Genomic DNA, 23,288 nt, shown 5'->3' with positions numbered 1-23,288 from the left:
TTGTTGTAAATGGACACAATACCATTATTATTATTTTTATGTGGTGCTGAAGATCGAACCTAGGCAGGACCTCACTTGTGCTAGGCAAGCGCTCTACCACTGAGCCACAACTCTAGCCTGGAACCTTATCTTTAATTTGTTTTTGCTATACTTCAACCACCTAAAATAGGACCCAGAACATAATAGTTGCTCAAAGACTATTTGCTGACTTATTTTTTAAAAAATAAGTTTTGAAGAGATGTCCTGATCCAGTGTCAAGTTAAGTGTACCTCAGTAGCAGTGATACATATACATAGAACTGAACAAACTCCCTCACCCTATGTGTGTTTCAGAAGACTCACTGGGGACCTCTGTAAAATCAGGTCTTGGTATAAAATGGTGTTCCTCCTAGATGACACAGAGATCAAACCTGTTACCTTGGCTTATTAAGACAGCACTGAGTAATTAAACTCACCAACCCCTTCCCTACATTCTAATTTGATTGATGTTGGATATGGACTGGAAGGGATTTTTAAAAGCTCCCCAGGTGACATTAATGTGCAGCCAAGATTGAAAGCCACTGATATTTATGTCTTCTATACACACTTGACTTTGAATTTAGTAATGCAGTATACAAATACAGCAGAAGATGAAATGAAAACATTTATTTCCAAATATTTTCTTATAGAGCAGGATTTGGATTACAATTTTTTTTTTTTTTGAGAGAGAGAGAGAGAGAATGAGAATTTTTTAATATTTATTTTTCAGTTTTCGGCGGACACAACATTTTTGTTTATATGTGGTGCTGAGGATCGAACCCGGGCCGCATGCATGCCAGGCGAGTGCACTACCACTTGAGCCACATCTCCAGCCCCGGATTACCATTTTTAAGATGGTTTTTAGTACAAATATGGTGGATAGTAGATTTAATAGCATTCTTTCTTGCTTTGTAATGAGAGTTATGTTATCTGAGCTTATAAATGAGAGGGTGAGGAAGAGTCACTTTTTTTCAAAATATATATATTTTTTAGTTGTTGACAGACCTTTATTTTATTTATTAATTTATGTGCAGTGCTGAGAACCAAACCCCAGTGCCTCACACATGCTAGGCAAGCACTCTACCACTGAGCTACAACCCCAGCTCCAGGGGAAGAGTCACTTTTTAAATTTTTTTTTAAATTTGTTCTTTTTAGATACATGAGAGTAGAGTGTATTTTGACATATTATACCTACATGTAGTATAACTTCCCATTCTTGCAGTTGTACATGATGTGGTGTTACACTGGTTGTGTATTCATATATGAACATGGGAAAGTTATGTCTGATTCATTCTGCTGTTTTTCTTGTTCCCATCCTCTCTCCCTTGAGAGTCACTTTTCTATTAAGTACTATCTTTATAAGTCTGCATGAGCTTTTGTATTTGTTTAATTATCAATTTAAGTAAATAATATCCCTGTTTGTTTTCTCCCCACAGTCCTCCCTTTTTTCCCCCACAAACTTGTATTTATGTACTGGGTCTTAATATAAAATGGCTTACCAAATGACTTTTCAAGGAGGTTTGAAAGCTGCAAAACTATAGCATGAGATTTTGGAGGGCAAGAGGTGATTGTCTTGTCATTCCCTTAATGGGGCCAGACTGATTATTATTCACAGTTATTTCCTCATTTTTTCTCACACTTTTGTTTTTTACTCAGTTGCTTATTTATTTGGATCTTGGCATATTCAAATTTTTTTTAATAGCTGATATTCTCTTTTTTTAATTTATTTTTTATTTATATATGACAGCAGAATGCATTATAATTCTTATTACACATATAGAGCACAATTTTTCATATCTCTGGTTGTATACACAGTATATTCACACCAATTCGTGTCTTTATATCTGTACTTTGGATAATAATGAACAACACATTCCACCCTCATTAATAACCCCATGCTTCCTCCCTTCCCCTCCAACTCCTCTGCCCTATCTAGAGTTCATCTATTCCTCCCATGCTCCTGCTCTCTATCCCACTGTGAATCAGCCTCCTTATATCAAAGTAAACATTTGGCATTTGTTTTTTTGGGATTGGCTCACTTCACTTAGCATTATCTTCTCTAACTCCATCCATTTACCTGCAAATGCCATGATTTTTGTTCTCTTTTATTGCTGATTAATATTCTATTGTGTATATATGCCACATTTTTTTAATCCATTCATCTATTGAAGTTGGTTCCACAGTTTAGCTATTGTGAGTTGTGCTGCTATAAACATTGATGTGGTGCATCCCTGTAGTATGCTGTTTTTAAGTCCTTTGGGTATAGACCATGGAGAGGGATAGCTGGGTCAAATGGTGGTTCCATTCCCAATTTTCCAAGAAATCTCCATACTGTTTTTTTTATTGGGTGCACCCATTTGCAGTCCCATCAGCAGTATATGAGTGTACCTTTTTCTCTGGCATATTCAAATTCTTTAATATTGTTTCTCTATCTAAAGAGTAAAAATGGGTATATTTTATTGGTAATATAGTCCAAGGTTTTATAGCATTGACTTGTTCTTTTAAAAGATAATATAAGAGAGAATTTTTTAATATTTATTTTTCAGTTTTTGGTGGCCACAACATCTTTATTTTTATGTGGTGCTGAGGATCAAACCCAGCACCCCGCGCACACCAGACGAGTGCTTTACCGCTTGAGCCACATCCCCAGCCCTATCAGGAAAATTTCTAATGTGGAAATCAGAAAACACCACAAATCTGAATTGCTGTTTTTTTTTTTTCTTTTTTCTTTTTTTCTGGAGAAACATTTGTTAAACATTTACCAGAATATCATTGCATAAAATTTACAATACAGTGACCCTTAGTGGACAGAAAATAGTTATTAGGGACAAAATTATCTGGATCCTCAGATACTGGAACTCATTTGGCTTATTTGCTAGAGCCCAGAGTTTGTCTTACTTGGAAAAAAATAAATAAAAGATAGTATAAGGAGTGGGTGCAGTGACTCATGCGTGTAATCCTAGCAATTTAGAAGACTGAGGCAGAAGGATTGCAAGTTCATGGACATCCTGGACAATTTAGTGAGACCCTGTCTCAAAATAAGATAAAAAGGGCCAGGGATTATAGAGCACCTCGAGTTTAAACCCCAGTACTGCAAAAAATTAAAGTAAAAAGATGAAAGGTAATATAAGTAAAGCTGGGTTGTCATACTGTATTCTGAGATGGTTATATGCTTTGTTGCATGTTTTTCCTACACTAGCTTTTAGAATGTACTCCTCTTTTTTTCTGTGTGTTTTTGTTTTTAATGGATCTACTCTAAGTCAAGTTGACTTAGTATCTTGCTTTGCATACTCACCACCACTGTTAAGTTTGTTGTAGAGCAAAGAATTCTTCAGAAACTTTGAAATTGGAGACTGTTCTGCTATCTTATTGTGTAACAAACTGCCACCAAAACTTAGTGGCTTAACCCAACACTTTGTGATTTCTTAAGAATCTGTGAGTTGATTATATAGTTCTGCTTCATTGGTGTCACCTAAGGCTACAGTCATCTGGGAACCTAGGCTGGAGCATCCAAGATGGAACACTCACAGGTCTAGTCCTAGACTCTGCTTGGACACTGATTTGGCTTGCCCCTCCTTCTAGGTAGTCTCAGGGTCCTTCTCTCTTTGTAACTGCTTTGTATAGTTGCTCCAACAGAGTAGCCAGACTTTTTACCTAGCAGTTCAGGGTTCCCAAAAGTGCAAAGGTGAAAAGATTGCTAATAATCTGCAAAGATTAGTCCCTAGGCCAGGACTAGCACAGTTATTTTTTCACATTCTGTTAAAGCAACTCACCAGATTCAGTATGAAAAGGTGACTATAAAAGGGTCTATTTGTTGTTTTTGCAGTGCTGGGAATGGAAGCCAGGGCCTTGAGCATGCTAGGCAAGGTCTCTACCACTGAGTTACACCCCAGTCCTGAAAGGGTGTTGGAAGAATATTAAATCATTAGATGGCATTTTTGGAGATTAGCTCTCAAAGGCACATGTAGCAATCTAATCATGAAATATTATGCAGTTTTAGTGGTATATAAAATATAAGGTTACATTTGAATTGCCTAGATTTTATTGATTTATTTGGTCCTGGGGATTAAACCCAGAGGCAGTTTACCACTGAACTACATCCCCAGTCCTTTTTACTTTCTTATTTTTTATTTTGAGACATGGTCTCCCTAAATTGCCTATGCTAGCTAGGCTGGCCTCTAACTTGGAATCCTCATGCCTCAGCCTCTAGAGTAGCTGGGATAACAGGCATGTGCCACTGCACCTGGCTAGATTTTATTTATTTTCAACCCCTTCCCCTCACCCAATACACATACCTTTGTTTCAGTATTTGTTCTGTTGCAGTTAAACAGGAACAATTCAGCAACTATTCAGCTGCAAATTAGGCATAAGTAAAAAGAAATTAGTGTCAGACATGGTGTCATGTGCCTGTAATCCTAGCTGCTCCAGAGGCTGAGGGTAAATAAGACCTTGCCTCAAAATAAAAAATAAAATGGAGTGGGGATATAGCCTAGTAGTAAAGCACCTCTGGGTTCAATCCCCAGTATAAAAAAAAAAAAAAAAAAGAAAGAAAACAAAAGAGAGAACCAAAAAAGCTAAAGTGGTATTTGGCTTCATTAGAATCATGAGGTTTGTTTGAGTTTACAAAGTGTCACTCATAGATCTTATCTGCAAATTCTCCTGGCATATGATTCATCCAGGAGATTTTCATTCATTTAAACATATAGACATTCTTTGACATGCTCCTTATTTATTTTGGTCATTAATTTACTTTTCTTTATATTTGTTTTTTTTCCCTACTCTTAAGATTATTTTTCTTGACAGAAAAGAAGAAAAACAGGAATTAAGTTGTTCTTCTGTCTTAGCTTCATGTTAATTAGTGATTACATCTAAGAATGGGTCTGTATTTACCTTACCTTTTTTGCAAGTCTCAGCACATTTTGGGCTTAAGCTCAATCTTCTTTCATATACCTTTTTATTTTTTATTTTGAGACAGGGTCTAAGTTTCCTAGGGCCTTTCTAAGTTGCTTTGAACTTCCAGTCCTCCTGCCTCAGCCTCCAGATGTGCACCACTGCACGTGGCTATACCATTTCCTTTAAAAAAGTTGATTCTCTCTCTCTCTCTCTCTCTCTCTCTCTCTCACACACACACACACACATATGCACATACACACTATAGGTTCATCTAATTCTGACTTGATAATCTTTGTTTCTTTACCTCCCTTCTGTTTTCCTTCTATCTCAGATAATCTATGTGAGAGTGCCAGAATTTCATTTTTTAGAACTTCTATCTTATTGACTTTCCTTTTATTATCTCAGACCTTGGGCTGGGTTTCTATCTCTTGAGCTATTTGAATCCTATAGTCTTAGGGTCCAGGGACCACAACTGGCCATGCCTCATGTTCTCCCTGCCTGTTGGACCTGTTACTTTGGTGCCTCCCACCACGTGGTTTTTTTTTTTTTTCCTGATCAGTTTCTTCTTATTCCAAATAAGTTCAGAATTATAATTCTACACATTTCTTCTACTTTCTTGTGATAGAGCAAGGCAAAATTTTAATGCCATATATTTTGACTTTTAGTTGAATGAGAGTTTTTAGTAGTAGCAATCTTTTATCATTATTTGTGATAGAGGATTTCTGCCAAGAAGATAAGCTAATTTTTGCCTTTATTAGGTAGTCAGGAAATCTCACTGGCTTCATGTTAAAACTCTGACCATACTCCTTACCATATTTCCTCCTTGATCTAGCCTTATATCCTTCCCATAAATTTTAGGAAACCGGTCTACTTTCCTCTGTCAAATAAAATTACAATTTAGTTTAAAGATCCTTTACTTATTTATTTTCTTGAGAGAGGTGCTTTCACTGTGTTGCCCAAGCTAACCTCAAACTCCTGGGCTAAAGCAACCTTCCTTTCCTAGGCTTCCAGTTAGCTAGGGCTCCAGGTATGTGTCACGGCACCTGGCTTTAAAGATCTTTATTGGCTTCAATTTTGATTCTAACATCAGGAAATACTTAATTCCATAAGGTAGAATAAGTGTTCTCTGATGAGCTGAGCAGAAGAGGTTGGTTTTATAGGCAGAAAAATGCTGAAGAAAGCAGAAACAAGAAACTAAATAGGCTGGGGTTGTGGCTCAGCAGAAGAGCTCTCATCTAGCACATGCGAGGCCCTGGGTTCAATCCTCAGCACCACATAAAAATAAATAAATTAATTAAATAAAGGTATTGTGTCCATCTACTAAAAAAGAAAAGAAACTAAAGTGGATTGGTAAGGCAGCAACAACAGGAAGGGAGGCAAAACAATAGGAAAATAACTGGTTACTACCCGGGTACTTTACCATCAGGTTATCTTTTTCTGTGAAAGACCTAAGGCAGAGGGAATTTCATTAATAATTCTGATTTATCAGAAGGAAAGATAAAGAGCTTAGTTTCAACTTGTGAGAGTATACCATAGCATAAGTGACTCCATGTTGATTTTTAGTTTAGACAGTTGGGGCTTAGTAAAGGAGCTTAGTCCAAAACAATGGCCTTCTATAATTTTATTTAATACCTCTCATCTTTAAGGTTGTTACTACAAATAATTTACTGGATTTTTTTTTTCTTTTGAGGCTGTCCTTAGTCTCTTAAGTTCTTGCCACTTCATGCAGTAGCCGACTTAGGTATATTAGAATGTTTTTGTTTTACATGCTTTATTTTCATCATTTTGGAGAGTAAATGAAAGTTACATATAGGGTAGTTGAAGTTCATGACATCTTATTGTCCCAAGTTAGTTTCTAACCTACTTAGATGCTTATCTGCTGCTTGTCCTGTCCCTTTCCCTTTCCCAGGCTCTTTCTGGAGGAGAGCATCTTAGCAGCTGATAGGCCTGAAGGGAGAAAGTTAGGCCATACTTATGATTTCGTTGAGATTGTTCAGGGGCTGCCCTATTAACTGGGCAATAGCAGTTCTTCACGGAATCCTAGTTATGTTTTGGAAAGCTCACTCTTCATATTGCTTCTGTTCCTCTTTTACTTCCACTCAAATGCTTTCCTGACATGCCTTCACTGTCAGGTGTGAATTTCCACCGGGGAGTACACATTTTTAACATATACTCAAAACAGTACAGCCAAATCAACTTATCCCTTTAACAAGTAAGCTTTTTGTAACTTTTTATTTGTTCAGAAGAGATTTGATAAGTTGTCAAGAATGCCAAAATGATCACAATGTATATAGCACTGAGTATTCTGGGGAATGCAAATAAATGAAGTATAAATCCTATCAACAAATTTGCTCAGCACATAAAAGAGAATTCATCCCTTCAAATAGCATATGCCTCATTGAAATGAATTAAGTATATGAAGCAATCAGAGAATATAATAAAATTCTAAATTATACAATGGCAGCAACTACTTAGAGTGTTACCAGAGGGAATTTTCCTAATCTGTACTCAATTAATCTCTAAGAGCAGATTTTCAGAATTGGTTTTTGTTGAATGTATTTTTGTTTGGGAATAAGCAAGGGCCTAGAACTGTACTAGCTATCTTTGGGCTCCATCTCTGGGAATATGGAATCAAATGTTATTCTTTTGTACCCCCAATAGAGTAAAAGAAATGCAATATAGCAAGAACATGAATAATTCAAATATACTTGGGGTTTATAGATTCTTGAAATCTCTGATGAGGAAATGTAATCTTACGTATTTGATTTGGCTGTACTATTTTGAGTTAAGTTTAGGGATAACTTTTAGAGGTCAGTTTTAGAATTCTAGCCCTATGTGGGACACAGTGGCACAAGACTATAATCCTAGCTACTCAGGAGGCTGAAGCAGGCAGATGGCAAGTTTGAGACCAGCCTTGGCAATTTAGTGAGACCCTGTCTTAGAATGGAATAAAATATTTAAGAAAATAATTTTAGCCCCAAGTGACATCCTTTGTTTAGCCATAAGAGGGCTCAGTGTAATCCCCATGATGCAGAAACTAGGAACTGTTGCTCTATGTTAACCTTGCTTGCCAGTGACATTTGAGATGAAAAACCAAACCAAAACAAAAAAACCAAAACCCTGTATAATCAGAGTTGAGCTGTTTCAGTTGCAAAAATGCTGCTTCCCTTCATTCCTGGTAATTTTCACTAATCTTTTAAGGAATCATCAGAGGTGATGAATTTGAGAATAATATCAGTCAAGTCTCCCAAAGACTGGTACCTGTGTTTCTCAAGATTTGTGATGTTTTGCTTTATTTTCTATACTATTTTTTGTGGAAACCATGGTAGCTTCCTGATTTTTAGAGAACTAGGACAGAGTTCTAGAAAACTCTATGCTTCTGTACTTCTACATACTCTCCAGGGAACATTTGTTTACATAACAAATTAATATGGATAGGAAGAAGGATTCCCCATTTTCTCCGCTCTTAACTCTACCCACATGAGCAAAACACATACATGTTCAGGCCTAAGAAGAGGAAAGCACCTTTTGTGTTTACGGTCTTAATAATAATAATAATAATAATAATAATAATAATAATTTTTAGCAACTAGAAACTATTTCATAAAGTCTGATTTGTATTTAGGCTACCTGGATTCAACTGATAACATACATCCTTGCTATTTAAACATCATTGGAAAGAAATTTTTAGAGTTCATGCCATTAAATTTGTACAATCATGCATGTGTACACTAGGCCAGTAATAAGAACATTGGCTGCTTGTTTTGTTTTCCAATGAGAATTTTAATGTTGTCTTTAAGATTCATGCCAGGTCTGGTGGCACACACCTGTAACCTCAGCAACTTAGGAGGCAGGAGGATCATGAATTCAAAGCCAGCCTCTGCAACTTAGTGAGGCCCTAAACAACAGAGCAGGACCCTGTCTCAAAATAGAATGTAAAAAGGGGTGGAGATGTGGCTCAGTGGTTAAGCATCCCTGTTTTTAATCCCTAGTACCAAAAAAAAAAAAAAAAAAAAAAAAGATTCACAAGTATAGTCCACTTTCTAGGTAAGCAGGCTACCAAGGAGCTACACCCATAGCCTTGAATATGGTCAACTTTCTGTCAATATGTTTTTTGCCTGCCTACAATCACACTATAATCTAATGTACTAGGGAATTGGTGTATACTGCTGAGGGATATAAGTACATAAAAGGAATTGTTTTTTCCTCTGTTCATGTAAAAAATTGATTTTACTTTCTATATAATATAATGTTTATAGATAAGGTTTGTGTTTATTTCCTTGTGAATGTGGAGAATGTTAACAAGAATTACTAGATTTCTAACTTTTAACCTTTTGGAGGAATCTTTTTAAATTTTTTTTATTATTATTTTTTGCATTACAATTCTTAACACACCTTTATACCACAATTTATCATATCTCTGTATATAAGGTATGTTGACACCAAATTCACATCTTCATACATGTATTTCGTATAATGATGAGGGTTTTGGAGGAATCTTAATTGTTTATTTTATTTCATGTATCCTGTTCCCTGTCTTTTGTATCCAGAAGTACCAGAAGTACTCTGTGGCCTATCAATATTTTCTTTCTTTCCTTTTTTTTTTAAACTTCTAATTATAGAAAAATTTAAAAAATATACAAAGTCACCAGAGCAATGTGATGATCCCATTTTATATCCATTTCTCTGTGTTTGTTTGTTTGTTTACAGTACCAGGATGGAACCCAGTAGTGTTCTACCACTGAGCTACATCCCCAACCCTTTTTGTTTTTTTGAGACAGAGTCTTGCTAGATTACTGAGGCTGTCCTTGAACTTGTGATCCTCCTGCCATGGCCTCCTAAATCACTGAGGTTACTGGAATAAAGAATAAAGAAAAGAGGAGCTGTGGTTGTAGCTCAGTGGTAGAGCACTCACTTCGAATGTGTGAGGCCTTGGGTTTGATCCTTAGCACACATAAAAATAAAATATATAAAATAAAGGCATTGTGTTCACCTACAACTAAAAAAAATAATATTAAAGAAAAGAGGTTTATTTAGCACACAGTTCTATTTGTTCTTGACATAAAATGCAGTTCCCACTTTGTAGATGAAGGAATGAAGATTCAAGGAAGCTGGCTTATAATTTGCCTAAATTTTCCGGGACTGAAATTTACAGTTTCTGACCTAATCCAGTACTCTTATCCCAGCACCTGAGAATGCCTAGCATACTAGAGTTCATTGAATTTCTTTGGTATATCTTTTGTTTGCAAGTTTAGGAAACCTGATAGATATAAGAAGCTTTTTTTTTGGTGGAGATAGCTAGTAGGGACATCTCAATATTAGTTTTATTCCACATAAAGTTAGATCACTTTGAAATATGTACTAGTAATTGATTTGCTCTTTTTATGTGGCTTCTAAAGAATTATAAAAATTATTTTAGTCCTTATAGTAGATCAGCTAATGTGGTTATAAAGTTACTGTAGTTGCCTTTGTGAAAGCAAATACAGTACTGAGTATATTAGTCCATTTTGAGTTGCTTTAACAAAATACCTAATGCTGGGTGAAGAATAAAGAAATGAGGTTTATGTAGCACACACTTCTAGAGATTCAAGAGCATGGCACTGATATATGGCTTTGGTGAGGGCCACTTGGCAGATGACATCAGAATGTGTCAGAGTGATAGAAATACACTTAGATTTGTTGTTTTTTAAGAGACAGGGTTCCTCTATATTGCCCAGGCCTGCCCTGAACTCCTGGGCTTTAGTGAGCCTTCAGCCTTGGCCTCCAGAGAACTGGAATTACAGGTGTTTGCAGCTATGCCTGGTGAGAAATGTACCTAATAAAGATATTCAAGGGAGATGCCAAGCACCCTTATAACAACCCATTCTCTCAGGTACTAATGCAGTCCCAAGAGACCTGCATTCATCCCTTTTGAGAGGGGTGCCCCATTACCTAATTACCTTCCAGTAGGCGTCACCTCTTAAAGGTTTTACTACCTCAGCATTGCCACACTGAGGACCAAGCTTCCAGCTCAAAACCTTTAGGGACATACTAAAACCATATCCAAAGCACATCCCTGAGTGTCCTAAATTTACATTTTGGAATTCTGCATATAATTTTCAGAGCCCTTAGGACCCTCTGACAATGATTCCTAGAAATTCTGTCTTTGGGTGGTTTTAGTAGCGGATGTCTGTCATCACTTAGATTGTTGTGGTCAAGGGCTATTACAGCAGGTAATCTGAACTGAATGGTTGGGATGAAACTGTACCAAAGTAAGGAATGTTTATGACTTTTCCAAAGCAAATTGGAGTTAAATTTTTTGGACCGTAAATCTGCTTTTGCCTCATTGTCTGATATTAGTGTGTTGTTTGTTTTATTTTAGTGATGTCCTTGCATTGCCCATTTTTAAGCAAGAAGAGTCAAGTTTGCCTCCTGATAACGAGAATGAAATCCTACCTTTTCAATATGTGCTTTGTGCTGCCACCTCTCCAGCAGTGAAACTTCATGATGAAACTCTGACCTATCTCAATCAAGGTTAGATGCTTCCTCAACCATTCATATTAGCGCAGACCTGCTGAATACATGTTATTTTATTAGAAACATTTTTAATGTAAAATTTAGATATTTCTAGAGTGTCTTTGTCATATTAGAAGCTTTGCTTAAGAGATTTGAGTTTTAATGTCACATTTGATATATATGACTGGCTCCTTTTGTCTACCTGTCTGTTTTTAGTTCCCAGCTCTCTCTTTCTAATCCATGTTCTAATCCATGTCCCCACTGGTTACTATCTGAGAAGTATTATCCTATCCAACTCTACTATTTGCCAGTTATGTGGCCTTGGATGAGTTGCTTAAACTCTTCCAGTTTTAATTTCCATATCTGTAAAAGTGAGATTGATAATGCCTTAGAAAGTTATATAAATTGCATGAAAAATTATGTGAAAGTGCTTACCACAGTGCCTAGCATCTAGTAAAGCCTTAGATTGTCACTGATTCTTATGTTACCTGTGTATACAGCCAACTGAATTTTATCCTTTCTGAACCTAGATAAGTTTATTTGTGATAAGTACCCTATGTAATTATTTTTTTTTCTAGGGCAGTCTTATGAAATTCGAATGCTAGACAATAGGAAACTTGGAGAACTTCCAGAAATTAATGGCAAGTTGGTGAAGGTAAAAGAAAAGGAGTAAATCATTCTTCTGTACAATATGCTTTTACTGACCCTTTTTGATTGATTTTTTTCTTTCTTTTTTTTTTTTTTTTTTTTTTTTTTTTTGTCTAATATTCTTTTGTTTTCATTAAGAGTTTAATGGTTTATCTTATCGGTTACAATTGGCTGGAGGAGTGTGAAGCTAGTGTATTTTTTCTTTGGAGTCAGATTAAGCTCCCCCTCTTCACATGGTTTTTTTTCAGAGATGCAGAAGGCTTACTAGTTCATGTCCAGGGTAGTCCCGTGGCTCAGTGAAGTTCTTTTGGGTGGAGTAAAGTAACCTCCTTGACTGTGTGTGTGTGTGTGTGTGTGTGTGCTTGCGTGTGCTGCTAGGGATTGAACCCAGGGTACTTTACCACTGAGCTACAAGGTCTTGCTAAGTTGTGATCAATTGGCCTCAAACTTGTGATCCTCCTGCTTCAGCCTCTCAAGTTACTGGGATTACAGGCCTGCACTACCTCTTCTGGCTTCTCCTTGTGATCTTTAGATAAACTTCAGTGGCTCTTTGGATACTTGGTCCTTATAGCAAGGAAAACAGAAACTGCTATTTATGAATAGTTGTTCTTTTTGTCTAGACTGACAGTAAGGATTTTGAGAAATCATAACACAATTGGGACAAAGGACTTTTATGAGCAGCTGTAAAAGTGGTGGTAGGGACTAAAAGGCACCTCCACAAGGGAAGTGTAACAAAAGAAAAGTTGATGGAAATGGGCTGTACCAACCCTAAGTGTTTTCAGGTTATATCTGGTTAGCAAGCAGGGAATGTGATGAGTTTTTCATATATACCTGAAGAACTGAGCCAGATATTATGTAGTGTAAGAGTAGAAGCATATAGAAATGCTTCACATAGGAGTCCTAACAGTTAACTACAAAGACTATATGTGGGCTGGGGTTGTGGCTCAGCAGTAGAGAACTTACCTAGCACATGTGAAGGCCCTGGGTTCAATCCTCAGCACCATATAAAAATAAGTAAGTAAAATAAAGGTATTGTGTCCAACTATGACTAAAAAATAAATACTTAAAAAAGATTATATGTGAGAAATTATAAAATTTATCCTGACACAGAACTTGGTATCTGGCACAGGTTTTAGAGGGAAATAATCTTAAGAAAACTTTAGATTTTGTCTAAAAACCCAATTAACAATGACTCAACTAGTTTTCCTTTGTCAGCGCTGATTTTCAAGACAGCCTGTTAACTGGTTTTGTTGTTCCTTTTAGAGTATATTCCGCGTAGTGTTCCATGACAGAAGGCTACAGTACACTGAACATCAGCAGTTGGAGGGCTGGCGGTGGAACCGACCTGGTGATAGAATTCTTGATATAGGTGAGTTAAGACAAATGCCTTTAAGGATGGACTGAGAATTGTTTTCTTTAGCTGACATTTATATTAATTCATATGCTTCAGAGGCTCAGTTAGCATGAGCCTTGAAGTGGTTATTTACTAAACACAAAAAATTATTTGTATGATGGTATCAAAATTGAAATTGGAAGTATAAACATTTCACTTTTGTAGCAATTGCATCCATGACTTCAGGGTGGTTTTGTTTTGTTTTTAAACTGTGGGAAAATATGATAACATGTAATATTATAATGTATTATATAAAATTTATCTTTTTAGCTATTTTTAGCTGTACAATTCAGTATTAAATACATTTACTTTATTGTGCCACCATCACCACCATCCATCATCTCCAGGACTTTTTTCATCTTGCAAAACTGAAATTCTGTACTCATTAAACAATAATCACCCCTCTCCTTCCTAGCCCCTGTGTCCTCTATTTTGCTGTCTCTATGAATCTATGAATGGATTACTGTAGATACCTCATGTAAATAAAATCATACAATATTTATCCCTTTGTGACTGAGTTCTTTTACTTAGCATAGTGTTTCCTCCATGTTAGAATTTCTTTCCTTTTTTTTTTGTGTTGTGTGTGTACATGCATATATGTGTATGGTATTGGGGATCAAACCCAGGGCCTTGTACGTTTAGAATTTCTTCCCTTTTTAAGGCTAAGTAATATTTCATTATATTTATATACTACATATATACTACATTTTGTTTATCTATTCATCTGTTGATGAACACTTTTTAGCTATTGTGAATAATGCTACTGTGTACCTGGATGTACAAATATTTGAGTCTCAGGTTTCATTTCTTTGGGGTATATACCCAGAAGTGGGATTGCTGGATCACAGAATTAAATTCTAATTTTTTTGAGGAAGAACTATTTTCTACAGTGGCTGCACATTTTACATTCCCACCGGTAGCGCTCAAAGGTTCCAATACTTAATGTGTGTTTGTGTGTGTATGTGTATCTGTGTCTATGTGGTATTAGAAATCAAACCCAGGGCCATATAAATGTCACGCAAGCACTATACCATTGAGCTACAGCCCCAACCTATGAAATTTTTTTTTTTTTGAGAGAGAGAGAGAATTTTTTAATATTTATTTTTTAGTTTTCAGTGGACACAACATCTTTATTTTTATGTGGTGCTCAAGATCGAACCCAGCGCCCTGTGCATGCCAGGAGATCATGTTACCGCTTGAGCCACATCCCTAGCCCTCAATTTTTTTTTTAAATAGCTATTGTAATGGGTGTAAAGTGATATCTCATTGTGGTTTTGATTAAATTTTCCTTAATAATTAGTGATGTTGAGCATCTTTTCATAAGCTTACTGGCCCTTTGAATAGCATTGTGTGTGGTGTGGGTGCTACTGGGGATTGAACATTGGGGCACTCTATCATGAGCTATACCCTCAGCCCTTTTTAATTTTTTTTTATTTTGAGATAGGCTCTAAGTTGCTGAGGCTGGCCTTGAACTTGCAATCTTTTTGCCTCAGCCTCCTGAGTTTCTGGGATTATAGGCATGCACCATTGCCCCCAGCAGTTGGTTAATATTTTCTATTGGTAGATATAGTTGTTAAGCAAGCTTAAGAACTACTGATTTTACCTGAGAAATCAGTGGTTCTCAAACAGTTATCCTGAGATTTGTATGAGAAATTGACCTCAGATGAATCCAACACAACTAATATTGTGGAATGGGATCTATTTGATGCTTTCTTGTTTGAATCATTGATGCCAAAACAGGAGTTTAGTTATAGCATGGGGTTGATAATAAGTAATATCACCTAACCTTATCTCTCTAGTTTGAATATTAATAGGAAAAGTCAGGGAATGATATTTGAATATACACCAAGTGGAATACAAAGTAAGGTTCTACTAAAATCCATTAAAAATTTTCCCTCTTTTTTTTTTAACTTTATTTTATTTTTTAATTGTAGTTGGACACAATACCTTTATTTTATTTATTTATTTTTATGTAGTGCTGAGGATCAAACCCAGTGCCTTGCACATGCTGTGTTAGCATTCTACCACTGAGCCACAACCCCAGCCCCCAATTTTTTTCTTCTTGAGCATATTTGTCACTGTGTTATAGGATTACCTGGTGACTTGGTAAGTCAGCATCAATCTTTGTTAAATTTTTCATGCGTCTGTCTGTGATATAGCACTTTCTGCCTTTGTACAGGCACTGCTGCACCTGTCTAGTAATCCTCTCAATGTGCTTCCAGCAGTAACACAAATCTTCAGACTATAAATAAAACTCATCATAAATTACAGTTTTTGTGATAGTAGAGCTGGTATATAGACCTAACTTATTTTCAAATATAATTTTAGCAAATTAAAAGAAAACTGTCTTAAAATTGCCTGATTTCAAAGACTTGGTCAAATGGAAGAAAGGTACTCAAAAGGAGAATACTTCAGTCAATGTTAACTTTTATTTTCTTCAGTGTTGGGGATTGTATCCAGGGCCTTGTGTATGTTAGGGAAATGCTCTACCACTAAGCTCTACCCCTAGCTCCCAGTTTTAACATTAATCAAATTTTACATTGGCAATAAAGAGAAATCCATAAGGATTTTAGGGCTGGGGATGTGGCTCAAGCAGTAGCGCGCTCGCCTGGCATGCATGCGGCCCGGGTTCGATTCTCAGCACCACATACAAAGATGTTGTGTCCGCCGAAACTAAAAAAAATAATAAATAAATATTAAAAAATTTTAAAAAGAGAGATTATGGATTTTATATCCCCCAAATTTTAGTAACTAGGGATGAGGGATGTAAGAATGAGTGCTTTCTTACATAAATCTGAGCAGTCTTGGGTGTGATGGCACATGACTTATTCCAGCTACCTGGGAGGCTTAAACCAGAAGATCACTTGAGCCCAACAGTTTGAAGCCAGCCTGAATAACACAGCACGACTCTATCTCAAAACAAAACAAAGTAAAACAAGGAGCCCTCATAACCATTCAATGATTACCATTTTGTTTCTTAGATATCCCAATGTCTGTGGGTATAATCGATCCTAGGGCTAATCCAACACAATTAAATACAGTGGAGTTCTTGTGGGACCCTGCAAAGAGGACATCTGTGTTTATTCAGGTAAGGCCTTGCAAATGTATTTCCAGTTATGAAGAACATCTCTTACTACCAGTTTGTTTCTTAATGGATGATATGTGTTAAATATGAAATTTTTTTGAGTGCTGGGGTTTGAACCCAGGACCTCACTACTGAGCTACACCCCTAGCCCCTAAATTTGAATTCTTTTCAGGGTTTTAACCTGTCATGTACAAATTCCTCAACATGTGCCTAAGCATGGAGGAGTTTTTTAATTGCTCTTCTAATTACCCAAATTTATTTATTTATATCTTCCTAAAATTCCTATTAATGGCTGCATAATATATCATTTTTTGGTTGTACCATTAACTCACCTAACAGTTATTTAGCGTCTAAATTGTTCTGATTCTCCCGGTTATCTATAAGGATATTTTGAATATCTGTATACTTAAAATTGAATTTGCATATCTCATTTATACTTTGGGTAGTTTCCCCAAAAATCTTTATTTTAATGATAACTATTAGTTTGTTTAGTACTTAACATTGAGATAGTTACTGTGTTAAATGAACACTTTGTATATATAACTTTAAGGTTTATAATACTGTGGAGTAAGAACAGTCTTTGAGGCTTAGAAAGATTGAGTAATTTTTAAGTTTTTAAATTAAAAAAAATTTTAAGTTGTGGATGCACACAATACCTTTTATTTTATTTATTTATTTTTATGTAGTGCTGAGGATTGAACCCAGGGCCTTACACATACTAGGCAAGCGCTCTACTACTGAGCTACAAGCAGCCCCAAGATTAAGTAATTTACTCAAGCTAGTAGGTTATCAATCAGACAAGGTTCTATTGTTAAGATTCACCAGTTTTAGACTTTATGCAGTAGCCAAGCAAATATTTTTCATCTATTACTGTGAGCTTCCATATTTTCACAGCATGAAGTTTGCCTCCTCTTTCTAAAGTCCACCTTAAAAATGAAACAGTACTAACATAAATAATTTCTCTTTTATGTGAACTCTGTATTCTCTGAAGCAGTTAATAAATTTAGTTCCTCACAATAGCTTTTGATAGCATGAGATATGTATATCTACTTTGTTTACATTCTTAAATCACTTACATTTTTCTCAATTCCTACATTAGACTGTATGTTCTTCAGAATGCAAAATGGAGGAAAAGTCTTTTGTAGGTATTCATAAATGTTTGTTAAAGGTTTTGCTGTTTGTAATTTCTCAAAAAATATTGTTGACTAGCTAGTAGTACTAAAGCCTTGATGTTGTATTCCTTTCAGGTACACTGTATTAGCACAGAGTTCACAATGAGGAAACATGGAGGAGAAAAGGGGGTGCCATTCCGAGTACAAATTGATACCTTCAAGGAGAATGAGAACGGGGAATATACTGAGCACTTACACTCAGCCAGTTGCCAGATCAAAGTCTTCAAGGTATTCCTGGGCAGTGGGCTGGACCTTGGATACTTTTTTCTTATCTTTCTATTTTAACATTAGTTACTAAGAAAGTCAACTTGTCATTTTGCAAAAACTGCAAAGTCAGTCTAAGTTAGAGTCATTGAAATGACTGCTGAGATGCATGTTAGTTTATGTGGGTATAGGCATGGAATAATGGGAACTTGGAAAAGGGGGCTGTATGCAAAAAAGAAAGAAAAAGAATTCTCATTAAAAATTCTTAAAGCCTGTTGAAGTTACAAGCTCTTTTAAAGCTCACAAAAATTGTGGAGAGTTGACTAATTTAGTTTTATTCATACCTGATCTTCTTTATTTTGATCTTTCTTTTTATCACATGGATAAATACATTCTTATTGCAAATGACTCATTAATATAAAAGTATTCAAAGCACAACACTGAAATTTCCCTTAATCACTCTTACCCTAACTCCCCAACTTCTTCCCAGAGATAGCCACTGATATAACATGGTATATACACTTCTTCCCTTTTATGCTTTTATATACATGCATGCATAGGTATTCACATATTTTTCTTTATTTGAAACATAAATAAAATTATACTATATAAATCATTTTGAGACTTGATTTTTTTTTCAGTTAACTATGTACTTCAGAGATCTTCCCATCTGTCTTATTCTTTTCCAATTGTATCAAACATTTAAATTTCCTGTTTTCAGACTTAGATAGGGTGATGCATTTCATCATACATCATTGTACATACCTGTTTGTTTCAGATGTGAATACTTAAGTTTTTAAAATTAATATTGTTAACCAGGTATGGTGGTGCACACCTGTAATCCTAGCTATTTGTGAAGCTAAGGCAAGAGGATTTCAAGTTCAAGGCCATCCTGGGCAATTGAAGGAGACCCTGTCTCAAAATAAAAAATAAAAAGGGTTAGGGATGTAGCTCAGTGGTATCTGACACAAGGCCTAGGTTCAATCTCCATTGCCAAAAAAGAAAAAAAGTTATATTGTTGGGTTAAAGAGTGAGTACTTGAGGTTAAAATAGAACATTTCTCATTTCAGCCCAAAGGTGCAGACAGAAAACAAAAAACAGATAGAGAGAAAATGGAGAAACGAACACCTCATGAAAAGGAGAAATATCAGCCTTCCTATGAGACAACCATACTCACAGAGGTAAAATGGATTTCTTTTGGTGACAATTTTAGTCCATAATTTTAACTCTTTTTGTGTATGTGTGGTGCTGGGACTTGAACCCAGGGCCTTGTATGGCTAGGCAAGCGTTCTACCACTGAGCTATACCTATGACCCATTAATTTTTACTCTCTTAAAGAAAAATCTGTCATTTCTAGCCTGTCTAAATTTACTTCTGAGCATACTTCTTTTTTGCTTATGGAGACCTCTGAGGAATTAAGATTTACTAATCAAGATGTTTTATTCAAGGAATAATATTTTAATGGAACACTAGAATTAAATATGCTTTTTCATTATCTAAGTTATCCTTTGTTTTTAGTGTTCTCCTTGGCCTGAGATCACCTATGTCAATAATTCCCCATCACCTGGCTTTAACAGTTCCCATAGCAGTTTTTCTCTTGGGGAAGGGTAAGTCTGGGAAATGAAATTGGCTTTTGTTTGTACTAAATATGTATTCTTTCATTAGTTTCTGTTAACTTTCCAAATCAATATTTGGTCAGTCTTGATGAAGTTTTACAGTATTAGAGGTTTGGATTATCTTCAAAAGAGATTGAAACAATTTTATATATAGCCCTTTTCCCTCCCCTCTGTTTCCCCTCATTCTTGAAATGGCGTTAACTATTAGAGCATTAATGGTCAGCTTTTAGTGATTTTTGGAAAGCTGGGGGATACCAGGGATTGAAATCAGGGGCACTTAACCACTGAGCCACATCCCCACTCCTATTTTGTATTTTATTTCGAGTTGCTTAGCACCTCTCTTTTGCTGAGGCTGGCTTTGAACTTGTGATCCTCCTGCCTCAGCCTCTGTTACCGCTGGGATACAGGTGTGCACCAGCACCTGTCTTGCTTATTTAGGCTTCTTGATTTACCTTATTTTTGCTCGTGTTGTGGTTATGTCACATCGTGGTCAGATTTGCACCAGGAAGTGGTCATTGGCAACTGGAAAAACAATTGTATAGACACTAAAATTTGTTTTATTACTTGTTAAGAATGTTCTTAACACCTAGTTATTGTGGATCTGCTATCATTGGGGAAAGTAGTTTGAAGATGATGGTTAAAATAAAGTTTTAGAATTATCTGTGGGATTGCATTTAATCTTGGCATATTACATTTCACTATCAGAGATAATTGAAAGTTGGTGTAGAACCCTGCCCCAATTTTAAAAAGTCTTTAAAAATCTTACAGTCTTAGCATTTAACATGTATTCTACATAGCCATATTGTAACTTGGAAATAGGCTACTAAAAAGTGTGAGCATATTGTTTGTTTATAATGTTTGTTTTTTGGATTTATTTAGGCTCTATGTTTGACCTACTTCTTAAAGTATTTAATTAAGGTAGCTTAAATATTTAAAATGAAGTAATTAAGCATAAAAGAGGCATTTATTTGTAGAAGGTCTATATATAACCAGGGCCCTGAGATAAATTAATTACTGTTTTTTAAAATTATATTAAGTTTTAATACCAAATTTTAGCTAAGGCTAAATAGAGAAAAAACATTTTTTGTTGTTTATTTTAAGGGACAGGGTCTTGTGATCTTCTTTTCTCAGCCTCTGAAGTACCTGGGACTATAGGTGCGCACCGCTGTACAAAGCTAAAAAAAAAAAAGACCTTTTGGAAACAAAAATTTCTTGCCATCCACAAGGATGGTGCAATCTTCTTATAGGAACTTTAAATATTTATATGTGGTTTAAAGTTTGTGTTTTAAATTTTTCTCTTTTTTTTTTGTCCTGTACTTCATTATTAGGATAATTTTTTTCCATAAAAAAGATAAGCGTTAGGGAAAAAAGATGATCCATAGACAAAAGAAAGCATAAAGAAAAATCACGGGTGTGGAGATAACTCTTGGATCACAAATTAGATAGCACTAATTTTTAAGCTGTTTTAAAAGTAATTGTTTTTCATTAGAAAAGTATGCAGTTCATAAATTTTCTTTCAGTATTTTTCCTTTATGTATATGTTTACCTACTTAATATAGTAGTAATAGTAGTAAAATACTAGTACTTTTATATCCCCACATTTTTCATTCTAATCCGTTTCTGTTAATAGCATTTATTTATTCATGAGTGCTGGTAATTGAACCCTGGGCCTTGTGCTTTCTAGGCAAGTGTTTTACCATTGAGCTATATCTCTAATCCCTTATGTTATGTTATTATTTTCTCATCAGTTTCACTTTTTAAAATTTTGATAGTTTTCTTAATTTCCTTAGTAATAAAAGTGTTGCAAATGACAGTTTCTTCTCTCCCCCCTGAAGTTTTCAGGTTAATTAACACATAACTTAAAGTTTTGATCAAAGAATAAGAATGCTTTATGAGAGTATACAGATTTTTTAAGTCTCTGGCTTAGGAGTTACTGTGAAGATGAAGAATGAGATAATGGACCCTACTATGAGTCATAGACTGATGCTTTCATTTTAAATGTTTCTTTAGAAATGGTTCACCAAACCACCAGCCAGATCCTCCCCCTCCAGTCACTGATGTAAGTCTAAATTTAAATGTCAATTATTTGCAATGTCTAATAATATTTTGATGACTCTGCAATTATGATATGCCCAATTTTTAAGGAATATTATTCATTCATGAAGCAAGCATTCATTAAATTTTTTCTGTAGGAACTGGAAATACGAACAAGTAATGGAGGACCCTTGGGGATTTTTTTTGTTTTGATTTTTTGAGACAGGGGTCTCACTATGTTGTTCAGACTGGTATCAAGTTTGTAAGTTTCAGGGATCCCTCTACTTCAGCCTCCTGAGTGGGACTACAGGAACCCTTCAATTTGAGGAGTTTACAGTTTAGTGGGAAAGATAAGGATGGAGGGAAAGATAAGGATAGAGATTCTTGGATAGAGAAAGAGATTGATGTAGTATAAACAACTTCCAAACAAGCGAAGCCTGTCTGAGTAGGTGTGTGGGTGGGTGGGTGATGTCTGGCTATGTAATACACCAGTGAATCTATTTAATTACCAAAAACATGCTTTCTTCCTTTCAGAACCTCCTTCCAACAACCACACCTCAGGAAGCGCAGCAGTGGTTGCATCGAAACCGTTTTTCTACATTCACCAGGCTTTTTACCAACTTCTCAGGTTAAATTTGCTTTACTTTTGATATGAGCAAATCATTCAAGGGTCTTCTGTTATCCTGATAGACAGGTTTCTAATATTAGCAAATGCCATAATTCCATTCTTCTTAAAGCTGAGTAATATTCCATTGAATATATATAATACATTTTCTTTATCCATTTATCTACTGAAGGACACCTATGTGGGTTCCAAGTCCCCCTATATGCATTTCATTAGTGTATTTTTTCATTATTATATTATTATTATTATGTACTGGGGATTGAGCCCAGGGGCACTTTACCATTGAGCCACATCCTAGGCCATTTTATTTTTTTTATTTTGAGACAGGGTCCCATTAAACTGCTTAGAGCCTCACTAATTAGCTGAGGTAGGTCTTGAACTTGCAATTCTCCTGCCTTAGCCTCCCAAGTTGTTGGGATTTCAGGCATGTGCCACCGTGCCCAGCTTAGTGCATTTTTTTGATGAAATGAATTTCATAAATCTTTCAGACTTTGTCACCATCTGGAGCTGTGCTGTGAGAGACTTAAAAAGAAACACTTCTTGGTTTGAATTCACTTTAATTTTAAAATACTTATTCCATGCAGTACTTCTAAAAATGTATATTCCATACATAATTTTATCAAGGGGCATTTGTAGGTAAAAATTTTCCGTTTGATATCACTATATTGTATTTTATTTATACAGTTCCCTTTTATTTAGTATCTTCTTTTTAAATTTTTGTTTTAATTAGTTATACATCACAATAAAATGCATTTATATATCATACATAGATGGGGTATGATTTCTCATTTTTTATTTATTTTTATGTGGTGCTGAGGATCTAACCCAGGGTCTCGCACGTGCAAGGCAAGAGCTCTACTGCTGAGCCACAGCCACAGCCCCTCATTTTTTTTTAAATGAGAATTTTTTTCTAAGGTTATATACTATTGTGATCAATTTATTTATATGTGGTGCTGAGAATCAAACCCTGAGCTTCACACGGGCTAGGCAAGCATTCTACCACTGAGCTCTGATCCCAGCCCCTTCATTTTTCTGATTGTACATGTTGTAGAATTACATTTAGTCATATATATATATATATATATATATATATATATATATATAGA

General features: G+C 35.5%; 1 protein-coding gene across 1 annotated transcript in view; it reads left to right on the top strand.

Moving 5' to 3' along the window:
• The window catches only part of Tfcp2 (transcription factor CP2), a 49,793-nt gene extending 27,298 nt beyond the window's left edge, over window positions 1–22,495 (top strand). The window contains exons 2-10 of the mRNA XM_015493360.2: window positions 11,272–11,423; window positions 11,984–12,060; window positions 13,317–13,422; window positions 16,428–16,534; window positions 17,779–17,931; window positions 18,978–19,088; window positions 19,426–19,514; window positions 21,534–21,582; window positions 22,092–22,495. Coding sequence (XP_015348846.1) covers window positions 11,272–11,423; window positions 11,984–12,060; window positions 13,317–13,422; window positions 16,428–16,534; window positions 17,779–17,931; window positions 18,978–19,088; window positions 19,426–19,514; window positions 21,534–21,582; window positions 22,092–22,190 — 943 coding nt within the window. The 3' untranslated portion in view covers window positions 22,191–22,495. The remainder of the gene's footprint in view (window positions 1–11,271; window positions 11,424–11,983; window positions 12,061–13,316; window positions 13,423–16,427; window positions 16,535–17,778; window positions 17,932–18,977; window positions 19,089–19,425; window positions 19,515–21,533; window positions 21,583–22,091) is intronic.
• Window positions 22,496–23,288: the final 793 nt, after the last annotated feature.

This window comes from Marmota marmota, unplaced genomic scaffold (assembly GCF_001458135.2).
Source record: "Marmota marmota marmota unplaced genomic scaffold, marMar, whole genome shotgun sequence".
Classification (NCBI taxonomy): domain Eukaryota; kingdom Metazoa; phylum Chordata; class Mammalia; order Rodentia; family Sciuridae; genus Marmota; species Marmota marmota.
This window is presented reverse-complemented; position numbering and strand designations above follow the sequence as displayed.